Source organism: Nicotiana tabacum, chromosome 13 (genome assembly GCF_000715075.1).
Source record: "Nicotiana tabacum cultivar K326 chromosome 13, ASM71507v2, whole genome shotgun sequence".
In the NCBI taxonomy this organism is placed as follows: domain Eukaryota; kingdom Viridiplantae; phylum Streptophyta; class Magnoliopsida; order Solanales; family Solanaceae; genus Nicotiana; species Nicotiana tabacum.
The window spans coordinates 133758646-133778390 of NC_134092.1; the positions used below are offsets into that span (position 1 = coordinate 133758646).

Here is a 19745-nt window from a genome sequence, read left to right on the forward strand (position 1 = left end):
TCGAACAAACCCCTAGTAGAAAATTAGTTCAACTAAGTGAAGAGCATGAAAAACTTGTACATACTATTTGTTAACACCACAACCAGAAGACAATTAATCAAAATTGTTATTCACGTAACACTACTCCGTGTTAAAATGGCCAAGAAGGCAATTACAATACAGATCTGTCGCAATAGAAGTGTGCAGGGATGAGGCAAATACACAATAATTTAAAAAAATTGGGAAGACTTGTAACTTTGGATTTCTTGTCAAAAATTATTTTGGCCGAGTATTGGTCTCTGTTACTGTGATTTCCTGTTCAAGAAATAATCTCCAACACTCAAGAAGACATGCTTTCCCAGAAACACCTCAACTGGAGGCTGATTCTCAATGCACTTTACTGTTATCTGCAAGGTTGCAATAAGTGGTGTCAAAAATCAATTTGTTACCTTCCTCAACCAAAAAAAAAAAAATGGGGGTTGGGGTGGGTCAAGAATCATAGCATTAGCTACGTAAAATGCAGGAACTCTAGCTGAATTATGTGTCGAATTGTGTTACCATCTCATTTAAAAGCTTCACCATTCAACATAGTATCAACGTAGGCAAGATGTCATGGGTCTCAAATCCCACCACCACCGCCGCCACCCCACCCCCCCCCCCCCAAAAAAAACAAGTGTTCTGCCCATTAAATAAGACTTAGGCTCATACATGAGGAGGCGTATTGAGACATAATATAAATCAAGTGATTAAAAGTATGCTCGGATACCAAGTGATTAAAAGTATGCTCTGATAAATAAGACCTATGAAACATAATATAATCAAGGTGATTAAGAGTATGCTCGGATACCAAGTGATTAAAAGTATGCTCTGATAAATAAGACCTATAAGACATAATATAATCAAGTGATTAAGAGTATGCTCGGATACCAAGTGATTAAATGTATATTCTGATAAATAAGACTTATGAGACATAATATAATCAAGTGATTAAAAGTATGCTCTAATACCAAGTTGAATTTTGTGACCATCTAAAACTTAGATGAGATGGTCACATAATTTAGCATTATGAAGTTTTTGTGGTACAAACCTTGCCCTTTCCTTGTTGAAACTCTGACTTCAAGTTATGGTGATCCCTCATCAGCAGGTATGTTTGTAAGCCTTGAGAATACTGTGTGTTTCCTGCAAGATGAAGATGGTTTAGAAACAGAAAACCACCTCAAAATCACTAAAATTTCCGAAACAAGAATCTCAAATGCAACCTCCATATAAAGCAGTGATGGCATCTGAATTAAACACTAGACTTGGTCTTGCTAACGTAATCACAAACGACAAGCTGGAGATTCCATGGAAACTCTCTTCATCAATTGTCATCTGCAACTTACCAAACTTGTTAACCGGTGTACAAGAAACTACAGTAATATTTCATAAGCGACAATTTTTCATTCTAATTGTAAGAGTTGAATTCAAGGGAGAAACCAGCTCTAAAATTAATACACATAAACATGGTACACTTGGATAGAGCTCACAAAGACCTAAACGAGGAAGAGGAGTCCGAACTTACTGCATGTGATGGGATCAGGTCGGCAGGAAGCAAAGGAGACCCAAGGGCATCTCTAATATATGATTCCTGTAACGCCAAAAAAAAGGTGGAGAAAGGAAGAGACAAACATGTTAGGTTTTGGCAACAGAAGTAAGCATGCACCAGCCTCTAAAGCCTGATGGGGCACTGAGCTACTCAGTAAAGGTAATCAGAAATTTGTGCAAAAGAATCAAAAAAGAAATATGTAGAATATGGCTGACTAAGCCCAACATATAAGACAGAAACCCAAGAATCTTAAAGTCCACAGAAACCGCTTCTTGAAGAACATTGAGCTACATGAATAATTTATTTTTTGCAGAAGCGAAAAAGCCCCTCTGGGCTCCAACACTTAATGATTGTCATCCCCCTGGAACTTCACTTTCCATTAAATAACCCTTTCAACCTCAAAAATAGATTAGTTCTCTTTCTTAAAGAACTATATAGTTTGACCATATGAAATTTAAGTTTTCAGTCTCTTCAGACTCTAGATTTCTCTATCAGGAAGGGCAGATTTCACAGAGCGAGGTAGCTAAAAAATAGGAAACATCAAGTAATACTGTGGACCTCAAAAGTTACCTGGGACTCCAAAATCTGCTGAGAGACTGTTTTATCCTCGTCCAAAGATTTGAAGAAGACCTCTACCAAGTCAGTGGGTTCAAGCGCGGCTTTCTTTCTCAGTTTCTGTATCCTATTCACAACCTGCAAGCAGAGTTCGGCATGAAAGCCACTCATCAGGAATCTCCCAACACAACAGTAACCAATCAAAATACAAGTAAAAACTCGATAATAGCTGCCATTAATCGCATTGGGAATGACTTCGGAATACCTCCCGAGCAACTCCAGCCTCAAACAGTGAATCATCAGTACGCAAATCCAGTATCACTAAAACATCACCTGTATGTGCAACAAATGGATAAAACTATAAGAAATCAGATGAAACATAAATATCTAAGCTCGTGAAGGAGGAGATGCTCACCGTCCCCTGCCGCATCCATTTCATTCTCTTTCCTATTATCAGGACGCTTGAAACCCCGAACAATCTACAAGTGCATTAAAGATCTTATGCAAAAATAATAATTATAGTAATAATGAGGTTATAATAGTAGTAGTAGTAGTAGTAGTAGTAATAATAATAATAATAATAATAATAATAAAATAATAATAATAAAGAATACTCATCATAATCATAATAATAATAGTTCAAGCATTTGATGCAGTGCCAGAGGTGCACAATAAGCAATGAAACCTCTTCCCGAGAATTTTGAATATTAAGATGAGCAAAATAAAATCGAAACTCCTGCTTCAAATCAATATTGCACTTGTCTGTTGTAGCATCCAAAACTCATACGTATTAGGTACTTTCTATAGATATTTTATTTCAAAGTTTTACTACTTTATTCAATGACAAGAATTAGGAGTCTAGAATATTTAGGAGTTGGTTCTTTAATCCACTTCCTTCAAAATAGAACTAGATCAACTTTGAAATATAAAACCTCTATCTTAAAGATATTTTGACTTTCAGCTTTCATCTTCTTTTTCAACAACCATTATAAACAGCAAAAACAGCCCTTACTCAAAGACTTCTCCTTGAGGTTTCCTTGAACAAACAAAGGTTTTCACACGAACCAAAGTAAAGCACTTCCTATGATATCTTACTTCATCATTAATCTCTAGTGGTTTCAAACCCATAGCATAAGATTATGTGCTAGAAACAATTTCACCACATACTTCAAAACTAGATAGCTAGGACCAATTTCATGCTTATATTCTTTAGCAGCAACCTTATTCAACTTTACCACAATTATTTCAATAAAGCTTGTGTCACAGTAGGGAAAATACTTCAATCAACACAATTAAAAGAACCAGATCATAAAGAAAACATTTCTCAAGACTCAATGTATCTAACCTGAAGATACTGAGCCGAAGTACAGAATAACATATTAACCTATCTATGAATTACTAACTTGGGCCAGCATAAATTTAAAGGAATCTTTGCTTCTTCAGTTGCCACTTTTTCCTTCATTTCTGGTCCTGACAGGCAATTGACCTACTCTACCTTTGTCCCCAGTTTTGGTATACGTCTGTTGGGGCTTTAAGCGCAAATAAAGCTTGGGCTTTAATGAAAAAAGGCGCAACTGGAGAAAAAGTAAAAATATGTATATGTAGTCCAAGACCAATAATTATAAGCATGAATAACAAATATATGGACAAAAAAAATTGAAAAGAAATTACGATAAAGTGAAATATCAATTGTTCAGTGTCGCCTTTTCAGGATTACACTCATTGGCTAGGAAAAGTATGCCTTGGAGTCTTGATGCGACAGTAAAGCGCCCACAAAGCGCGGCGAAGCGCTCAACATGTTTTGAGCCTCGCTTTATTGCATAAGCGCGCTTTAAGCGCGCCTTTGACAACACTGGCGAGTAAAGACTATCAAAAATCATATTCACCTTGATATCACTAAGCTTCAAAGTGTGTGAAGCGACAGTAATTTCTCCCGCTTTCTCAAAAGCAATAATATCTTCTGTTGACATGGCCTTAACTTCCTTGGAAACAACTCCCATCGACTTTCCCAGCCTTTTTCCTAACACACTGAGGTAACGACCAGTTAATGAGGTTAATTCAGAGAACAACAAATGAAGACAAACTTGGCACATAACATCTAGATCACCTGAAATCTGGCTCTGCGCGCAAAGAAGCATACTTCAACGTGTCATTGCATGGGACCAAAGACTTAATGTTTAGCTCCTCGAGCACAAACTGCATCACAAAAGCAACCAACCATTAAAAATTAAACAAGATACATAATACAGAAAACATAAAGTAAAACAAAAACGAACATAATTATACTAACGCAGGAAAATAGACCATTTGGTCAGGTTTATGATAATTATACATCATTACTCTAAATGTTGATATTAGATAATTGATCAGATATTCAGTTCTGTTGAAGTGAGTTACCAGCTCAAAAAGTAGGACTTCATCTTCATCAGCCAAAGTTTATTGTGAATAAGGAACCCAATTTAATCAGATAAACTTATTAAAACGGGTACCAAACCCAAACCACAGAGGCCCTTCAGTAAATACAAGTATACAACTAAATTACTGCAAAGTGCAACTGTAGAAATATTTTTCTTTAGATGCGATCTGGTCCTAAAAAAACGAAAAAAATCAACCTGGGACAGGAAATCATCAATCAGGAAGGAAACTGATTCCAACATAAACACTTGAAGCCTCAACGATAAACAGGTGAGGTACATAAGCCCATATAAAGCAGAATGGATATAGAGGATTCATGAATTGGCTCCTACAAGCTTGACATTGAGGCATAGCAGTAGTTATTGTTGCTGTTTGAGAGAAGTGGTTATTGCTAACGTATATCACAAAAAGCCTAAACCTTTTTATGCTTATCTAGTTATTGCCTTTTGGGGCATAAGTGCAATGTTCCAAAATCTGAAAATCGACAAACGTCCTATTCAGGGGTTTCCAAAGCAAAAAAAAAAGTTTTTTTGGTTTCGGAGAAAAAAAACAAAAGACAATAGGAGTGGCAACTTTCTAAGAAAAAACCCAATTGTTTTCATGTCAAAACGGGTCAAAAATTTCTGCTTCTTTCCTAATCACTAACATATTCTTCAATAAAATTAGAGTATTGCTACCTATGTGAGGAGAAGCGCTTCCCATATGCTGCACCTAGTTTTAGGGCTTAATGTTTCATATAATAAGTTCCTTTAGCAGCACTGTTAAACCACTATATGCAACCCACGCCCCAAAAACATCATTTTCCCACCCCCCACACGTATGTTACGTGGGACAGTAAGCCGGTATAGGTTACACACTCTGCTTTTAGCACTTCCACTCCAGCAGCCTATCCATCCTCCAACTCCCAAATTGTTCCGTTTCTCCATTCTCCAACCTACCTCACCTGCACCTCTGAATTCCATATTCTTCCTCTTTTGAGAAAGTTTGTTTCAGAATACCTTAACTAGCCAAGATTCATTTCGTTTTAATGCTGAACTTTAACTAAAATAAAAATGATTACTGGTGGAAATAAAACCAAACATGAAACACCTTTCAGTGACCAAATTGGCCTTACCTTCAGAAAAAACAACCAACAACGGAAGGCAAGAACTTGGGCATGCAACTCACTATTGGTTCATTTGAGTACACTCAATGTGCTTGTTAATTAATTTAGCATTAGTAGATATCAAATTGCACAAAAAATTCACTTAAGTATAAATGTGGAACTGCTTTTGGATAACAAACCTAGAATTGACTCTCAAATGTGCTCCGACTTTATCACATTAATATATTAATTAACTAAATAGGAATAATAAAATAATGTCGTATAGCAATAGAATAATTGTTTAATTAACAGTTTAAAGGCATCAGAACGGAAATGCATGTAAAGCTAAGACCATCACTGACCTCTCTAAGTTTGCCCGCAATATCATCAAGGAATTCTGAATCTGGATGTACAACCACCATTTCCCTGAAAGAAGACCAGACCAACATGAACTTTTGCTTTTTGTTCTGTGGGGATGGGGAAAGAGAAAAGTGCAGAGGCTCAACCTGAGCGGGGTTTTAAGAGGCTTATTGTGACGCTCACGAATATTCCGTGCAAGGTCAATAATTGTCATCATCCTATTAACACTCTGCTCAATACGCTCCCACCTCTGAAATGATTTTAAACATTCATGAAACAAACTTGAGCCAGAGAAGATAGCAAAACTCTGCACTTCATATTTGATGAACGGCAAGAAAAAGTAGGAAATCATATGTACCTTTCCTTCCACTTCAGGATAGCTGCAATAGTGAATGCTCTCCTCTGATCCTTTGCAAACTTTCCGCAAGTTTTGGTAAAGAACCTCAGTGAAAAAAGGAGTTAACGGTGCCATTGCTTTACATGAAGTCAAAAGCACCTATCATATTGAAGACTTAATGTGTTAGAAAGCACTGGCAGAACAGCTCCAATTCATAGCGGGATGAAAGTATTAAAGGCACAACAAAGAAAGAAGCTACTTCTTGCTGCGACTTGAGAGTGGGCTTCAAGCCCAATATTCATATGAAATGCATCAAGTACCATAACATATGAGTCTCATTCATCACATATTTCTTCCATACTAATGTGTAATGCTACACCGATTCGGTCACAAAAAGAACTTAACAAGGAAGAGTAAAAGTTGAATCTTTGAACATAATCAGGCACAGATCCCAAAACCACACCATCACAGTACATAACATGTGAAGCTCGAGATCTACTAAAACAGTACGAGATGGAAGCTTACATAGTACAGAGTTGAAAGAGCAGTTCTGCAATCCCCCTCACCAGTACGGCCTTTTAGCCTCTTCCGATTGAACCGCACATAGATATTCGTTAAATTATCAAGAAATTTTAGGAGATACGGAACCACCTGCAAAGACGAGGGATAGACAGAACATTAACATGGATTCTCTAATCTCATGTACTTGCAAACTAGAGATATCCTATAACCACACAGTTCGACAAAGAAACCATGTGTTCCCATCTGCTAGGTTTTCATCTTTAACTATAGACGTGAAGAACTTGCAGATCACAAATTTCAACAAAGAGACCATTCGTGCCTATTTGGCGAGTCTCCAGCTTTAACCACAGAAAAATCTGAGAAATGTCTGAGCAATAATATGAAATACAAAATATGGTTAAGCTTGTTCAGACATCGATAGGTTTCAACACAAACATTTGTAGGAATCCGCTTTTAAGACATCTTGGATAAGATTACTAGAGTTTCAGTAAGCACCCTGGAAATTGTTGAGAACGAGTTTAGATTCGATATTCCACAAGATCGGAAAACTAACCGTGTACAATCTATAAGCATCCATTTCCTGCCGGACGAAATGCACTAAGCTCTGAGTTGCAGAATTGATCCATTGATCTAGGACATTGGATGAACTCTGCAAAGTTTTTTGATCAGTGGGAATGAATGGTCCAAACCCATCAATTTCAAGTCTTTTTGCATTCTGAACAAGGAACCTATATGCATTGTACCATGGCAAGAAAACATCTTTCACCTGCATTAATATCATCATCTTTCAAATTAGGAGAAAACAATTTAAAAGCTTTTCCAAAATAGTTACTACAAAACTGATTAAAATCATAGAGTTTGAGTGCCACCATATGTAAAGTATATACTTTACCACAGCAAAAACTCCGTCTTTCTTAAAACGCAGAGGTTCAGCACGGACAACGGGAGAGTTTATCAGGTATAAACGTAATGCATCCTGCACAAACATAAGTTCTAGACTTTCACTAACAACCCATCAGTCAGAAGAGATCAATCAGAAGAGCAGAGCACCACATATAACAAGTTAACAACTAAGAAAATGAAGAAGCTCATGATTGGCACAACTTACAGCTCCATAATCGTTGATAACTTCTGATGGTTGAGGATAGTTCTTTAATCGTTTACTCATCTTCTTCCCATCCTCAGCCAGGACAAGACCATTGCAAATGAGGTTTCTAAAAGCAGGTTTCCCAAAAAGGGCAGTAGAAAGGACCATAAGGGTGTAGAACCTGCAATACATAAGAACCTTATAGATTCCACTATTTGAATTTTCTGTTTTCTCTGACTTAAAAAACATGAACAGAACTAAGTTCACAGCAGCAATAACATCAGGACATCAGAAACACTAAACTTGGCAATAATTCTCGCAGCATAAAAAGAGGTGAAATTTTTAAGCTAAAATTGAGAGCATAAGGACATTTGACCACTGCACTTGCCAACAAGCATGGGAAACAATATTAATATAGAATAAAAGGTTAAACGGCAAAAAATGCACCATCTGAGTGCTCTCTCTCTCTACGAATCAGAGAAACTGTCTCTCCTTTATTTCTTGATAGGTAAGAAACTCTCTTTTTTATTAAGTAAGAATAAAAGAATATATATAGCACCAAGAATCAAAAAGTATCAGACATGCATACTGATTTAACTTGAATACTAGCAAAAGTCAACTATTTAACATCTATCAAAACGTATCATATCCTCATTTCATCTAATTCATGGTGGTACCAACTAAGGACAAGAATGTTGGCAATCGAAAATCTCCAATCTGAGGGTCCAGCAGGAATAAGCTCATGGAATTTGTTGCGACAAGCATTATCTCTAGAAGAAGTCCAACTTAAACCATAATTCAACAGTCAATATCTTCCCTAGGGTTACATAGCTTTATAGGAAGCAAGATGATGGGGAAGCGTCTAGCTGGGGTCCGCATTCAGAAAATTCATGGTCAAAATGATAGAGAACATAATCAGAATATACATACCATCCACGAGTTTGATCAAGACCTTCTGCCACAAAATGACCAGGGAAATTGTTCTCGAAGAGTTCAACATTCTCAAAAGGATAGTGGATATAAGCATAAGGCATTGACCCACTCTCAAACCAGCAATCAAATACCTGGATAAATACAACAAATAGTTTTGTCACAAAGCAGAACACAAAATTGAAAAGAAACTATTGAAAGGTACAAGCTCATTCAAAAAGTTTGAAAAGAGAGGGCATTAAATGTGGAGATTCCGTTGAACCATTACGCCTGAGTGCCTAAGCAGGCAGTTCAACTTTTTTTTGATAAGGTAAATTGTATTAATCAAAAGGGAGAGAACTCCCGAATACAAGAAGTATACCAAAAAGTAGAGAATTTACATCAGAACATGATTCTCTACAAAAGACGCCCAATCTTCTATACAAATAGGGGCTATATGAGTGCACCAAAAAGCGATCAAAGATAAAAGACTATTCTTAAGATATGAAAAAGGAGACTCAATCCCCTCAAAAGCTCTCCTATTTCTCTCCCCCAACCCCAAACTATCCACATGAGAGCTAACGGGGCGAACTTCCACGCCTTTTGCTTTCTTCTTCTACGGAAACCGGCCCAGCTATATAGCATTTCCTTTACAGTGCTTGGCATCACCCATTGAACACTAAAAAGGTTCAGGATCGCCCTCCACAAAGCCGAGGACACAGGGCAATGCAACAAAAGATGATCAACTTCTTCCCCTGATAAGTGGAGCGATGCACAGTATCAGCCCTCAACAGGCACACAGCACCTCAAACAACCAGGAGAAAAAGACAAGCTCAGAACCAAAAAAAAAAAAAAAAAAAAAAATAGAGAAAATCTTGTAAGTGGCAGTCTGAGCCCTGAGGCAGCAGAAACCCGTTTGTTTCAAGTATGAATCATTACTGCTCTCTTGACAACCCAATGATACATGAAAAATTCAATCTTCCTGGAAAAGATCTTTTTTTCTTGATTCTTTTCTCAATCAAAATGTGTAAAACACATAATTCTGACAATCAATGACAACTCAAAATTTCTTAAAGATTGAACAAATAACACCTTGAGAATGTAGACAATACTGAGCAGCAAAAAGCAATAACGCACGCCGAGGTAAAAATAGAGTTCAATTTCTCGATTTTTTCGCATACAGCCCTGAATCAACAATTACAATCTTATCCAATTCAAAATCAAATAATCTAGAGGTTTCACACGAGAACCAACATTTCAGCAAACAGAATCAGCATTAAATCAAAATGGGCTCAAACTGTTTTTCTAGCTCATTTTTTTCTTTCTAACTCGTTGAATGGGCAAATATGTGAAATCCTTTATTTTATGCTTTTATCCCAAAGGAAAAAAATCATTAATTCGCAAATTCATTCAGCCTCTTCAGAACAAAGAAGCAAATAACATGAAAATATATCTGCCAGAAATACTTGAGTCTGATAGATACATCAAATGTGATATTAATGCTGTGGTAGCCTACTGCTAAATAACAGATTAACTGGTCTTACATCCTCCACACGTCGAAGAACGCCGAAATCAGGCCCCCGACTGGACGGAATTGTAATGTGATCAATGTTGTGACGATGCAAGTCTGTCACCTGCAAATTGAGGAAGAGGAAAGCCGTAGAAGTTAAGAGGCGACTTCATAAAAAAATATAGTGAATTATAAGACGGTCATAAACATAGAATGCTGAAACTAAAACAAGTATTACAAAATGTCGGTAATGAAGGCAGAACCTTAGCACCAGAAAGCTTTTCCAGTTTGTCAATGGAGTCCATAACAACTATCTCCTCACCATCCTCGCTAATCCACACAGGAAGAGGAGTACCCCAGAACCTACTTCGGCTAACAGCCCAGTCTCTTGCATTTTCTAACCAATTGTGGAAGCGTTTTTCCTGTAATAGAGAACACAAAATAAAACTAAGATCAGGATGAACTATTGGGTTCTGACGATTTCTAAAATTCTAACAATCAAGAGCTGTTGATGAAAAGTCAGTTATCATTCATATTCTGCAAAGCTTCAGTGAATTAGAAAGTATATGAAACCTAACTCCCAGAACTCAAACCTGGAAAAGCACCTGAGCTTCAACAAAAATGGATGATAGCTAAAACCTGACCTATCTCCACTAAAGTAGAATGTTACTGACAAAATACCAGGCTCAGCAGTGTTGTAATCCATCATATTGGACTGCAGAATGTGGAGTTTAAAATAGTAATTTTACTCTGTATTTAAAAGCCCTCCCCAGACCCCACTTTGGGATTTTGCTGGGTAGTTGTTGCTGTTTTCTCTGTATTTAAAAGGCGGAGGTGTGGCAAGAAATGCTTTGCCTAAGTGCCACGGAGCATAAGCCCAATGAAACTTCGATGTTTTAATATTTTAAAACATAAATATTTTACAATAAAGAATATATTCAAATTTGAACAAAATTCAGAAGGAAAAAAATCTACAAAGCTAATTTAACATCTAGGCAGAATGGCATATATTCTAGGATGTACGAGGCAAACAATCCAAAATGCTAGAACAATAAAAAAAGCAACGAAATCCAAAATGCTAGAACAAAAAAACCCTATATTAGTTAGAGTGAACCCTTAAAAGAAAATTTCAAATGAAAATATTCTAGGATGTACGAGGCAAACAATCGAAGTAACGCATGCTGGGGTATTATTCCTGTTGGGGCACTAGCCCGGTCTGCCTCACACTACTGGGACAAGCCCCAACTCACCTTGTGAAACATTAATTTTTCTTATATATTAATACAATTCAAAACATGTGCATATCCCTAAAGGTCTAATCTCATACGAAGATTGTTCCATGAGAATCTTTAACCAGTAAGTATTTTGTAGTAAACTCCAATAACTCCTAAAACAAAGTAAAAACAGAGAGACCAAAATGGAGTAAATTAAAAGGTTTTTTCGAGGGTAAGGAAGCAGCTAGCATGTGGATGGAGTAAACAATGAATAAGGCCTGACAATACATAAGCGGAACCAACTCAAACCAGTGCAACAAAACCAATACACGGTACTTTTTGATTGAATTAGCCAACAAGAAAGCTAAAGGCAGAAAGGAAATAGTAACCTTCACAAAATCAGGAACCCAGTAGGTTTGTTTATTGTTCTCTAGCAATTGATCCTTAATTTTTTCCACCATAATAAACCTGGCCATACGTACACCAACAATACCATTCCAAAAAAACATTAATACAGAGATTAATAGATGCATGACAGCAAAAGAGAAAATAAACATCGTTGGTCATCAAAAAGAGAAAATAAACATTACAAAAAAACGAAAAGAACATTAAAACAGACTTGCCAAAGTTCAATATGCAATGTTAGGTGCTGATAAAATTCATGAATTTTTAATTGTCATGAATCAGAAAAAGCAACCCAGCAAATCAATCAAAAGAAAAGAAGACGTTAAAAAGAATTCATAAATACAGAAAAATGAAAACAGTGCTTAATAACATATAGATGGGCCAAAGCATACTTTAGGTGCTTGAACTGTTGATGATCTTTCCGCTCTCTTTTTTCTTAAATATGGTAAATACCCCAGGCGCCAAACAGTGGTTTTTTACCAACTTGCTCCCTCGGTGACTCGAACACCCAAACTGATCATTCAAGTTGGAGAGCCATTTCCGCTAGGCTATCACTCTCATGCCAATCCTTCCAACTTATCTGAATAAGTAACTATCTCTCTTCTCTCACTTGCATTGCAATAAGAATGAATGCAATACGATTACATATGTATTTTGCATTACAAACTCCTCTTTTCCATTCAAAAAGGCGAAGCTTGAAACTCAAAACTCCTCTTTTACTTCCCTTCGAAGCAACATAATTGACACCTAGTCATCAAGATCGGTTCACCTCTTTTTACAAAATTAAACACGGTTAAAACTTATGGTTTGTAAATATCAATTCATTATGGCATACTTTTTTTTTTGAAAAGGGTTCATTATGGCATACTTACAAAACTCTAAATGCATGTAATTGCTAAAATGTAACTACCAGCTTTTATTTTCATCTTGTGAACATTATGCTTGTAACCTCTAATGTTAAAGACGTAGTTTTCCTTTGAAATATTAGGTTTTTCCTTATTGGTAACCTTCCGAGTAGATGTAGGACAGTCAGTACTTCTCCAAGGACTAGATTGTATTAGCTACAACAATCAACCAATAGGAGAGGTCGAGCTGCTACCACCAACATTCGATGACAGTCAAAACTTTATATTAGAGAACTATTACTCATGAAGAATAGCAGAGCTTCTAGGATATCCTATATTACAGTTAAAAAGAAACTGAACACCTGATAAAAATCTTGGTTAATGTTCTTTATCAAAAATAAACTTGGTTGATGTTCCATAGAAGGAGATTTATGAAAAATAAACATAATACTACTATAAGAGGAAAGTACTCACCAAGTTTTGGACATGGGTTTTCATGTGGATTGTAATCTACTAAAAAAAGGATGTATTTCTATTTTATTCGGCTAACATCAAGGTTACAGTTCCGCAATACTCATTTCACACAAAACGACTACTGACAAACCAAACAGTGCAATTAAAAAAGTTAAGGAATCAACACCAGCTAGATTTTCGTGGACCAATATCCTTTAATAAACCAATCCCAGCCGCTTAACATCCGCAATGATGCATCAATCTTATGTAAGTCACACTGAGATTAGAAAGGGCAAAAAGGAGAAAAACTACATAGGGAAAGAAAACAAACAAGCTCATTCTCATTCCAAAAGGTCATAATCTCATAGGACTAATTAAATACTGCATCATAAGACAATAGAAAAATAAAGGATAGTAACAGTGTTTGATGCACGGAATGATCTGAAGTATGTTACCAGCTAGGAACTGCTCTGTAAATCAGAGGTGTGTCAGATCTCCAGCAAAAAGGGTATGAATGCATAAACTTTCCAGATTTGACAAGCCTTCCTTTCTCCTAAACCAAACAAAAGTATCTTAAGCATGGTTGTTAATCAAAACTAAATATACGACCATAAATATATAAAACCATAAACAAACAAACAATAATTCCTCACTCAAATTAAGGGCAAGCTACCTACAAAGTTTATGGTAAATCATATTCTCTTTGATGGCCGTCGTCAGCCAATTTTGTTCGTAAAAATTAAAGGCACGTACATTATAGTGCCACAAAAAAAGAGGAGTATTAGAGTCTCTTGCCTTCACTGCTTGAGTGATATCATTATCTGCCTCCTTAACATATTTTCCTCTGAAGTCTGTAATTCTATCAGTAAAGTAGCCATTATCATCTACCGCCACAATCAGGCTCTCCCCCTACAGAAAACAAAATCCAATCCAATCAAGTCAATTTCATTGGAGTATTATGATAGTAAACTCGAAAGCTAATAATTCTCAAAAGAGCTCAAAGTCACAATGTTATTAAAAACAACAAACCAAAAAAAGGCTGATTTAGTCAAACATTTGGGGGAAAGGCTTGTAGGTACAACATATGCCATATTGTTTGCAAAGAAAGGGCAAGAAAAATGCTGTAGTCCACACTGTACTTCCTTTAGCAAGAGAAACATGAAAATCTAGATACTAAGTGGTTATGAAAAGGGTTAAGAGAGACCATCTAAATGTCGAAGTAAACAAGCACAATCAGCTCCTAATATTTTAACAAGCCCCCAAGACGTTATTCCAGTACATTTCCCAGGAAGAAATGGTGGCCCCAAGTCAGATACTGCATCGAAAAGTAAAAGTAGTAAATTCGTGCAGATCCTGAAACTTGTAAGAACGTACTACACGGCCAAAAGCTAATAACATGGCATATAAGTTCCATAGCAAATATACAGATGACAGAAAATGAAACATGTACTCTATTTCAGGCAATAGGTATCATTGCAGAAATACTATGAAATTCCATAAGTTTTCGAACCTTTTTTATTATGTGATTTCCAATACAAACACGATAATCGTCCTCACCAAAGGCAGGAGCACAATGAACAATTCCAGTACCACTGTCAGAAGTCACATAATCATCCGCAACGACTCTGAATGCTGTGTCAGAAAAATCCTTGAAGTAATCAAATAGTGGAATATACCTGCATTGAATATCTACATGTCAACCTTCCTTGATAAAATACCTAATGTCAACCTTGAAAGTCAGTACTGGCATTTAAAGCTAAGTTCACCACTGAGCCGATCATTAGCATCACATGCAATAGAAAAGCAGAAAAACCTTAAATGTGGGAAGGGATTCATATCCATCCAACAAAATGGCCACATGTATTAGAAAACAAGACAATGTTGGTGCTTAAGATACAAGAGAGCACACTGGGTCAAGATAAGAGGTCAGAGGTCGAGGTAAAAGAAAATACCCAAAATTTTCACAGCTATATGGTTCAAATACCATAAAAACCAGCACTTACGCAACGCGTATAAGCCCTTCCACTACAGCTACCTTCTCTGATTGCTTGCCTCTATCTTTCTAGCTTAAATTAAGTGAACTCTGCCATGCCCGAAAAAAGTCATGCTTAGCAGACCACCTAACCACCCGATCAATCAATCAATCACCATCATCCATCCAACCACCAAAATAGAGAAAAGGCTGTTGGCGGACTGGTTGGAGGGGGGTATAAGCAGGTCATTGCCAAGCAATACCATTTTGCATATTCTAAGAAAGAGATTACCACTATAGTACTCATCACCTTCCCCATTTCTACCACACAAAAAAGCGGCAGCAAAAGGGAACAACGAACAGTAACTGATGGAAAGGATCCTAAAAATAAGATAGCACAGACACACACGCATCCTAACATGACCAACACTACCTCATTTGACAATTGAGTTGAACTCTTAATTGAAAGTAATGGCATATTCCTTTCTTCACGTGAAAAAAGAAATAAAAAAAGAAAAAGAAGTGCTTCATTTGACGATATCCCTTGTCTTTGACAATCTGCTTTTGATTTTTCTTTTCTTTTCATATTTCAGAGTAAGGTTATTTTCCTAATTAGGCAAATCCAATATTACAAGCAAAAAACAAAAGAAAACACTTGGTATCATACGCATAGAAGACTCTCCTATAAGAGGAGGTAGAGAGGTGTGAAGTCATACCTGCTAGGCAGCTAATTTTTACGAAAATGATAAGAAGCAAATACATCCATACAGTCAACAATCTATCAAAATTATACGTGTTGGCAAGGTCAAGATCATAGGAAGAGGCAGAACAAGGGAGAGATCTTATTTGAACGAAGACGATTCCAAAATAAAGGCATCAAAAATTGACCTTTCAAGGGGCTCGAATAATTGGAGTCATAGCTGGTAAAGTCATTAAACATGTTCAACGAAAACAAACCAAAAAACCTAAAACAATTACCAATAATCGGCTTTTATTTACAATGTGTAGCATATGAGTCAGGTCAAATATGAATCAGTATACAAGACAGAAGACATGTAAATCAAATTAACCTCAAATCAGAATGTAAAGATGGAAGGATCACTTTTTATCAACTTTCATTCAAGTCACTAGCTGCCATATTGCAGGCGCCAAGAACAGAAAACTTTGTGCAGCATATCAATGACAAAGTTCAAGAATGCTCACTTCTTCCCCACAAGGGACGACCCAGAGAATTTATCCACCACCTCATAAGTTTCGACATTCTGTGATTTACCACCAGAAGGCTTTGACTTAGAATTTGGATTTTGAGTGTCAGCAGCAGGTCCATTTGGGGTGACCTTTTTCGCCTTCTCAACTGGTAGCTCGGCCAATCGAGATTCTGCCACCACATAAATCTTCCCATTGAATTTGTTGCGAACCTGATCGTTATTATCAAATCAACATTAACAAGCTTAGATGAAAGCAAATATTTCCAGATCTACAAACCTATTACATACCAATAAGAAACAAATATAATGTGTCCTTTACTTAAACTGAATAAATACCATTTTCGCAAGACTTGTACACTCCAATTAAATGAATGTAAACAAATGTACAATTTGATTAAATATAATGAACTAGCAGTACAATTGATACATCTCAGAGCAAGAAATTAACAAGAACTGAAGACCTTTGACTTTATAACAACAATACTAACCGTGTTTGAAGCACTATAATAAGTTAAAAGTAAAAACAAGCCCTTCAGACTCCAAAAGTACAGTAATCCAATTAAAGCAACAATTCACTTAGATTTCAAACCAGAAGCTTTACTAAGGACTAACCTTGACATATACAAAATTGGCGTTGACACAAAGAGCAAGATTACTAGGAAGGGTCCAAGGAGTTGTTGTCCATGCCACAAAGGACGCACCCTCGGGATCATCAACTATCGGGAAGGAAACCATGATTTCAGGGTCACTTACTTCCTGCATCACACCCGAAAAAATCACATAAATAAGACATCACCAGAACAAGAGAAAAGGATTGCACTTAGTGCACTGCTAAATGATTTCCATTACATACCTTATAATTAGAATTAGCTTCAAAATTGGATAATGGAGTCTTCAAACCAGTACTATAAGGCATAACCTGCAAAAAGAAAAATCAGGAAAAGAGTCAAGTTTCTTTCAAACCCAACCACATCGACATGAGCCAATCTGCTCCATTCTTAGGACAGGTTTACCCGGCACCCCGCACCCCTATTAGTTTAGCATGCTCGTGGGTGGATTAATCGAGCTAGTACAAACTAGGCCCGACAATTGGATAACAGTTTAAGAAAAGCACAACAACAACTTTGCCTCAATCCAAATGCTCAACACATAATTCTTTTAGATTTTCGTTTTTTTAATGACAATGGTGTCCAGGCCAGCTTGTGCTCTCAACTAATTCTTACTAATTCCACAAGCACTTGCTATTGTTGACCAGGTAACTCTGCTCATCAAGGCTTAGACAGAGTACTCAACAAACTGTTCTTCTAGATTACTTTTTTCTAAAAATGCAAACTTTTTAATCAAGGATCATCCTGAATTATGCTACAAGCTGACGAACAAGAAAAATAACAAACCGTAAACCTCTATAAACAAGATCCTTCTGAAACAACTGAGCAAAAACCCACCAAACACTTGACATTAATCAAGCTAGTATTGGTTTTACCATGCTTGCGGGTTGCCTAATTGAGCTCGCACAAAATAATCCAGACAGGTAGAAAACACAATTTACGGAACAACAGCTCCTACAACCACTACTACTACTTTACATCAATCCCAATACTCTACAACTTGTTTTATTTTTAAAAATTCAAAAAAAAAATACTGCTTTATAATCCAGCATCATTTTAAATTACAATACAAGTTCAAGAAAGAACAAAAAAGGACAAACCTTGAAACCTCTATAAACAAGACCCTTTTGAAACAACTGAGCAAAGACCCACCAAACACTCTCCATGAACTTCAAATCCATAGTTTTATACCCGTTCTGAAAATCAATCCACCTCCCCATTCTCACCACTGTCTTCTCCCATTCCCCAACATACCTCGTAACAATAGCTCTGCACTCCTCATTATACTTATCAATTCCCATTTCAATCACTTGGTTTTTAGTCTTAATCCCAAGTTTCTCGTCAATTTCGTGTTCAACGGGTAACCCGTGACAATCCCAACCGAATCTTCGGGTCACATGATGACCCGTCATGGATTGGTACCGGGTCACAATGTCCTTAATTGTACCGGCTAAAATATGCCCGTAATGAGGCAAACCCGTCGCAAATGGCGGACCGTCGTAGAAGATGTATTCGGGTTGATTTTTGGTTTTTTCGAGCTGAGTTTCGAATGCTTTTACTGAATCCCACCATTGGAGAATTTTCTCTTCTTGATTTGGAAAGCTGAAATCTTTGCCTTCGCAGACGTCTTCCATTGCTAGGGTTTAGAGAAATTGGTGTGATTTGGGGATTTAGGGGAGGCTAGGGTTTTAACTGACGGAGAGAGTGAGGAAGAAGAAGAAAGGAATTAGAAGGTACAAGTCTTGATGCAGAGAGTGCAAGAGTGTGTATATACTCCTAATATTGTATTCACTATTGTTATTTGCGTTTGACCAAAGCAGCTAAACTTAATTATTTCCTAATAACTAAAGTTATGTTTGGGAATAAGATGCCTTTGAGCAAAAGTATATGTATCAAAAAATTCCCACTAGCAAAAGTATAAATTTATCTTTTAAATAAATAAAAAATAGGACACACAAAATTTATTATCATGGCTAAAACTTCAACGACAACCCAAATACATTTACAAAAATTCAAGATAGAAAAAATATGAATTGAACCCCTTAAAATTAAAAAAACAAACACAAAAGGCAAAAGAACCAAGAGCAACCTAGATAGGGGCCTTAATTTGCCTAAGTTTAATCATAGTTGTTTGTATTGTAAATTAACAAAGATTAACTAGAGAAACATTATGAGGTACACAAACACATCCTCAGATGAAGCTTCGGAATATAATTTATACCAAAAAAAAGTCAATATTATCCTGAACTATATTAAATTTGATAATTATACTTTTTGTTAAAAGTTGGTAGCTTAAATGCTAGATTGAGAGGAGTTCTAGACGGAAGATAAATAGGTAGGGGTATGAGATCTCCTTGACGGATGCCTCTAGTCGGTTGGAAAAATATTATGGCAGATCCATCAATAAGAATGAAAATGTTACTATTGCATACGCAACTCATGATTAGTTTTGTGATATTGGTAGGGAATTTGAAGTTGCATGGGCTCTATAGATACAGAACTATTCTAATCTATCAATTTTTTTAAGTCAATTTTAATGATAAATTTCCCTTTCTAACTGTTTAATCTATTGAAATAGTTGATAATTTCTAGGATAATTATGACATTGTCGCAAGTAGGCATGTCATTTAAGAAACTGGATTGGCATGGACTAATGAGTTTGTACAGAAAATGTTTGATGCGATTAACGATCATTTT

The 19745-nt window shown here is 36.5% G+C and overlaps 1 protein-coding gene across 1 annotated transcript; it reads right to left on the reverse strand.

The window, feature by feature from the left end:
- Window positions 1-37: 37 nt before the first annotated feature.
- On the reverse strand, window positions 38-18965 carry LOC107819118 (isoleucine--tRNA ligase, cytoplasmic-like). Its single transcript, XM_075228573.1, has 27 exons — window positions 18149-18965; window positions 17294-17359; window positions 17053-17196; window positions 16436-16650; window positions 14771-14936; window positions 14056-14169; window positions 13716-13813; window positions 11947-12025; window positions 10607-10765; window positions 10378-10467; window positions 8855-8988; window positions 7946-8105; window positions 7730-7813; window positions 7391-7603; window positions 6841-6966; window positions 6337-6474; window positions 6125-6228; window positions 5981-6044; window positions 4227-4315; window positions 4006-4147; window positions 2535-2598; window positions 2385-2452; window positions 2135-2257; window positions 1541-1606; window positions 1239-1350; window positions 1067-1158; window positions 38-386 (listed from the first exon to the last, which is right to left on the reverse strand). The coding sequence occupies exons 1-27, from the start codon at window positions 18680-18682 to the stop codon at window positions 282-284; spliced, it is 3549 nt and encodes a 1182-aa protein (XP_075084674.1). The 5' UTR covers window positions 18683-18965; the 3' UTR covers window positions 38-281.
- Window positions 18966-19745: the final 780 nt, after the last annotated feature.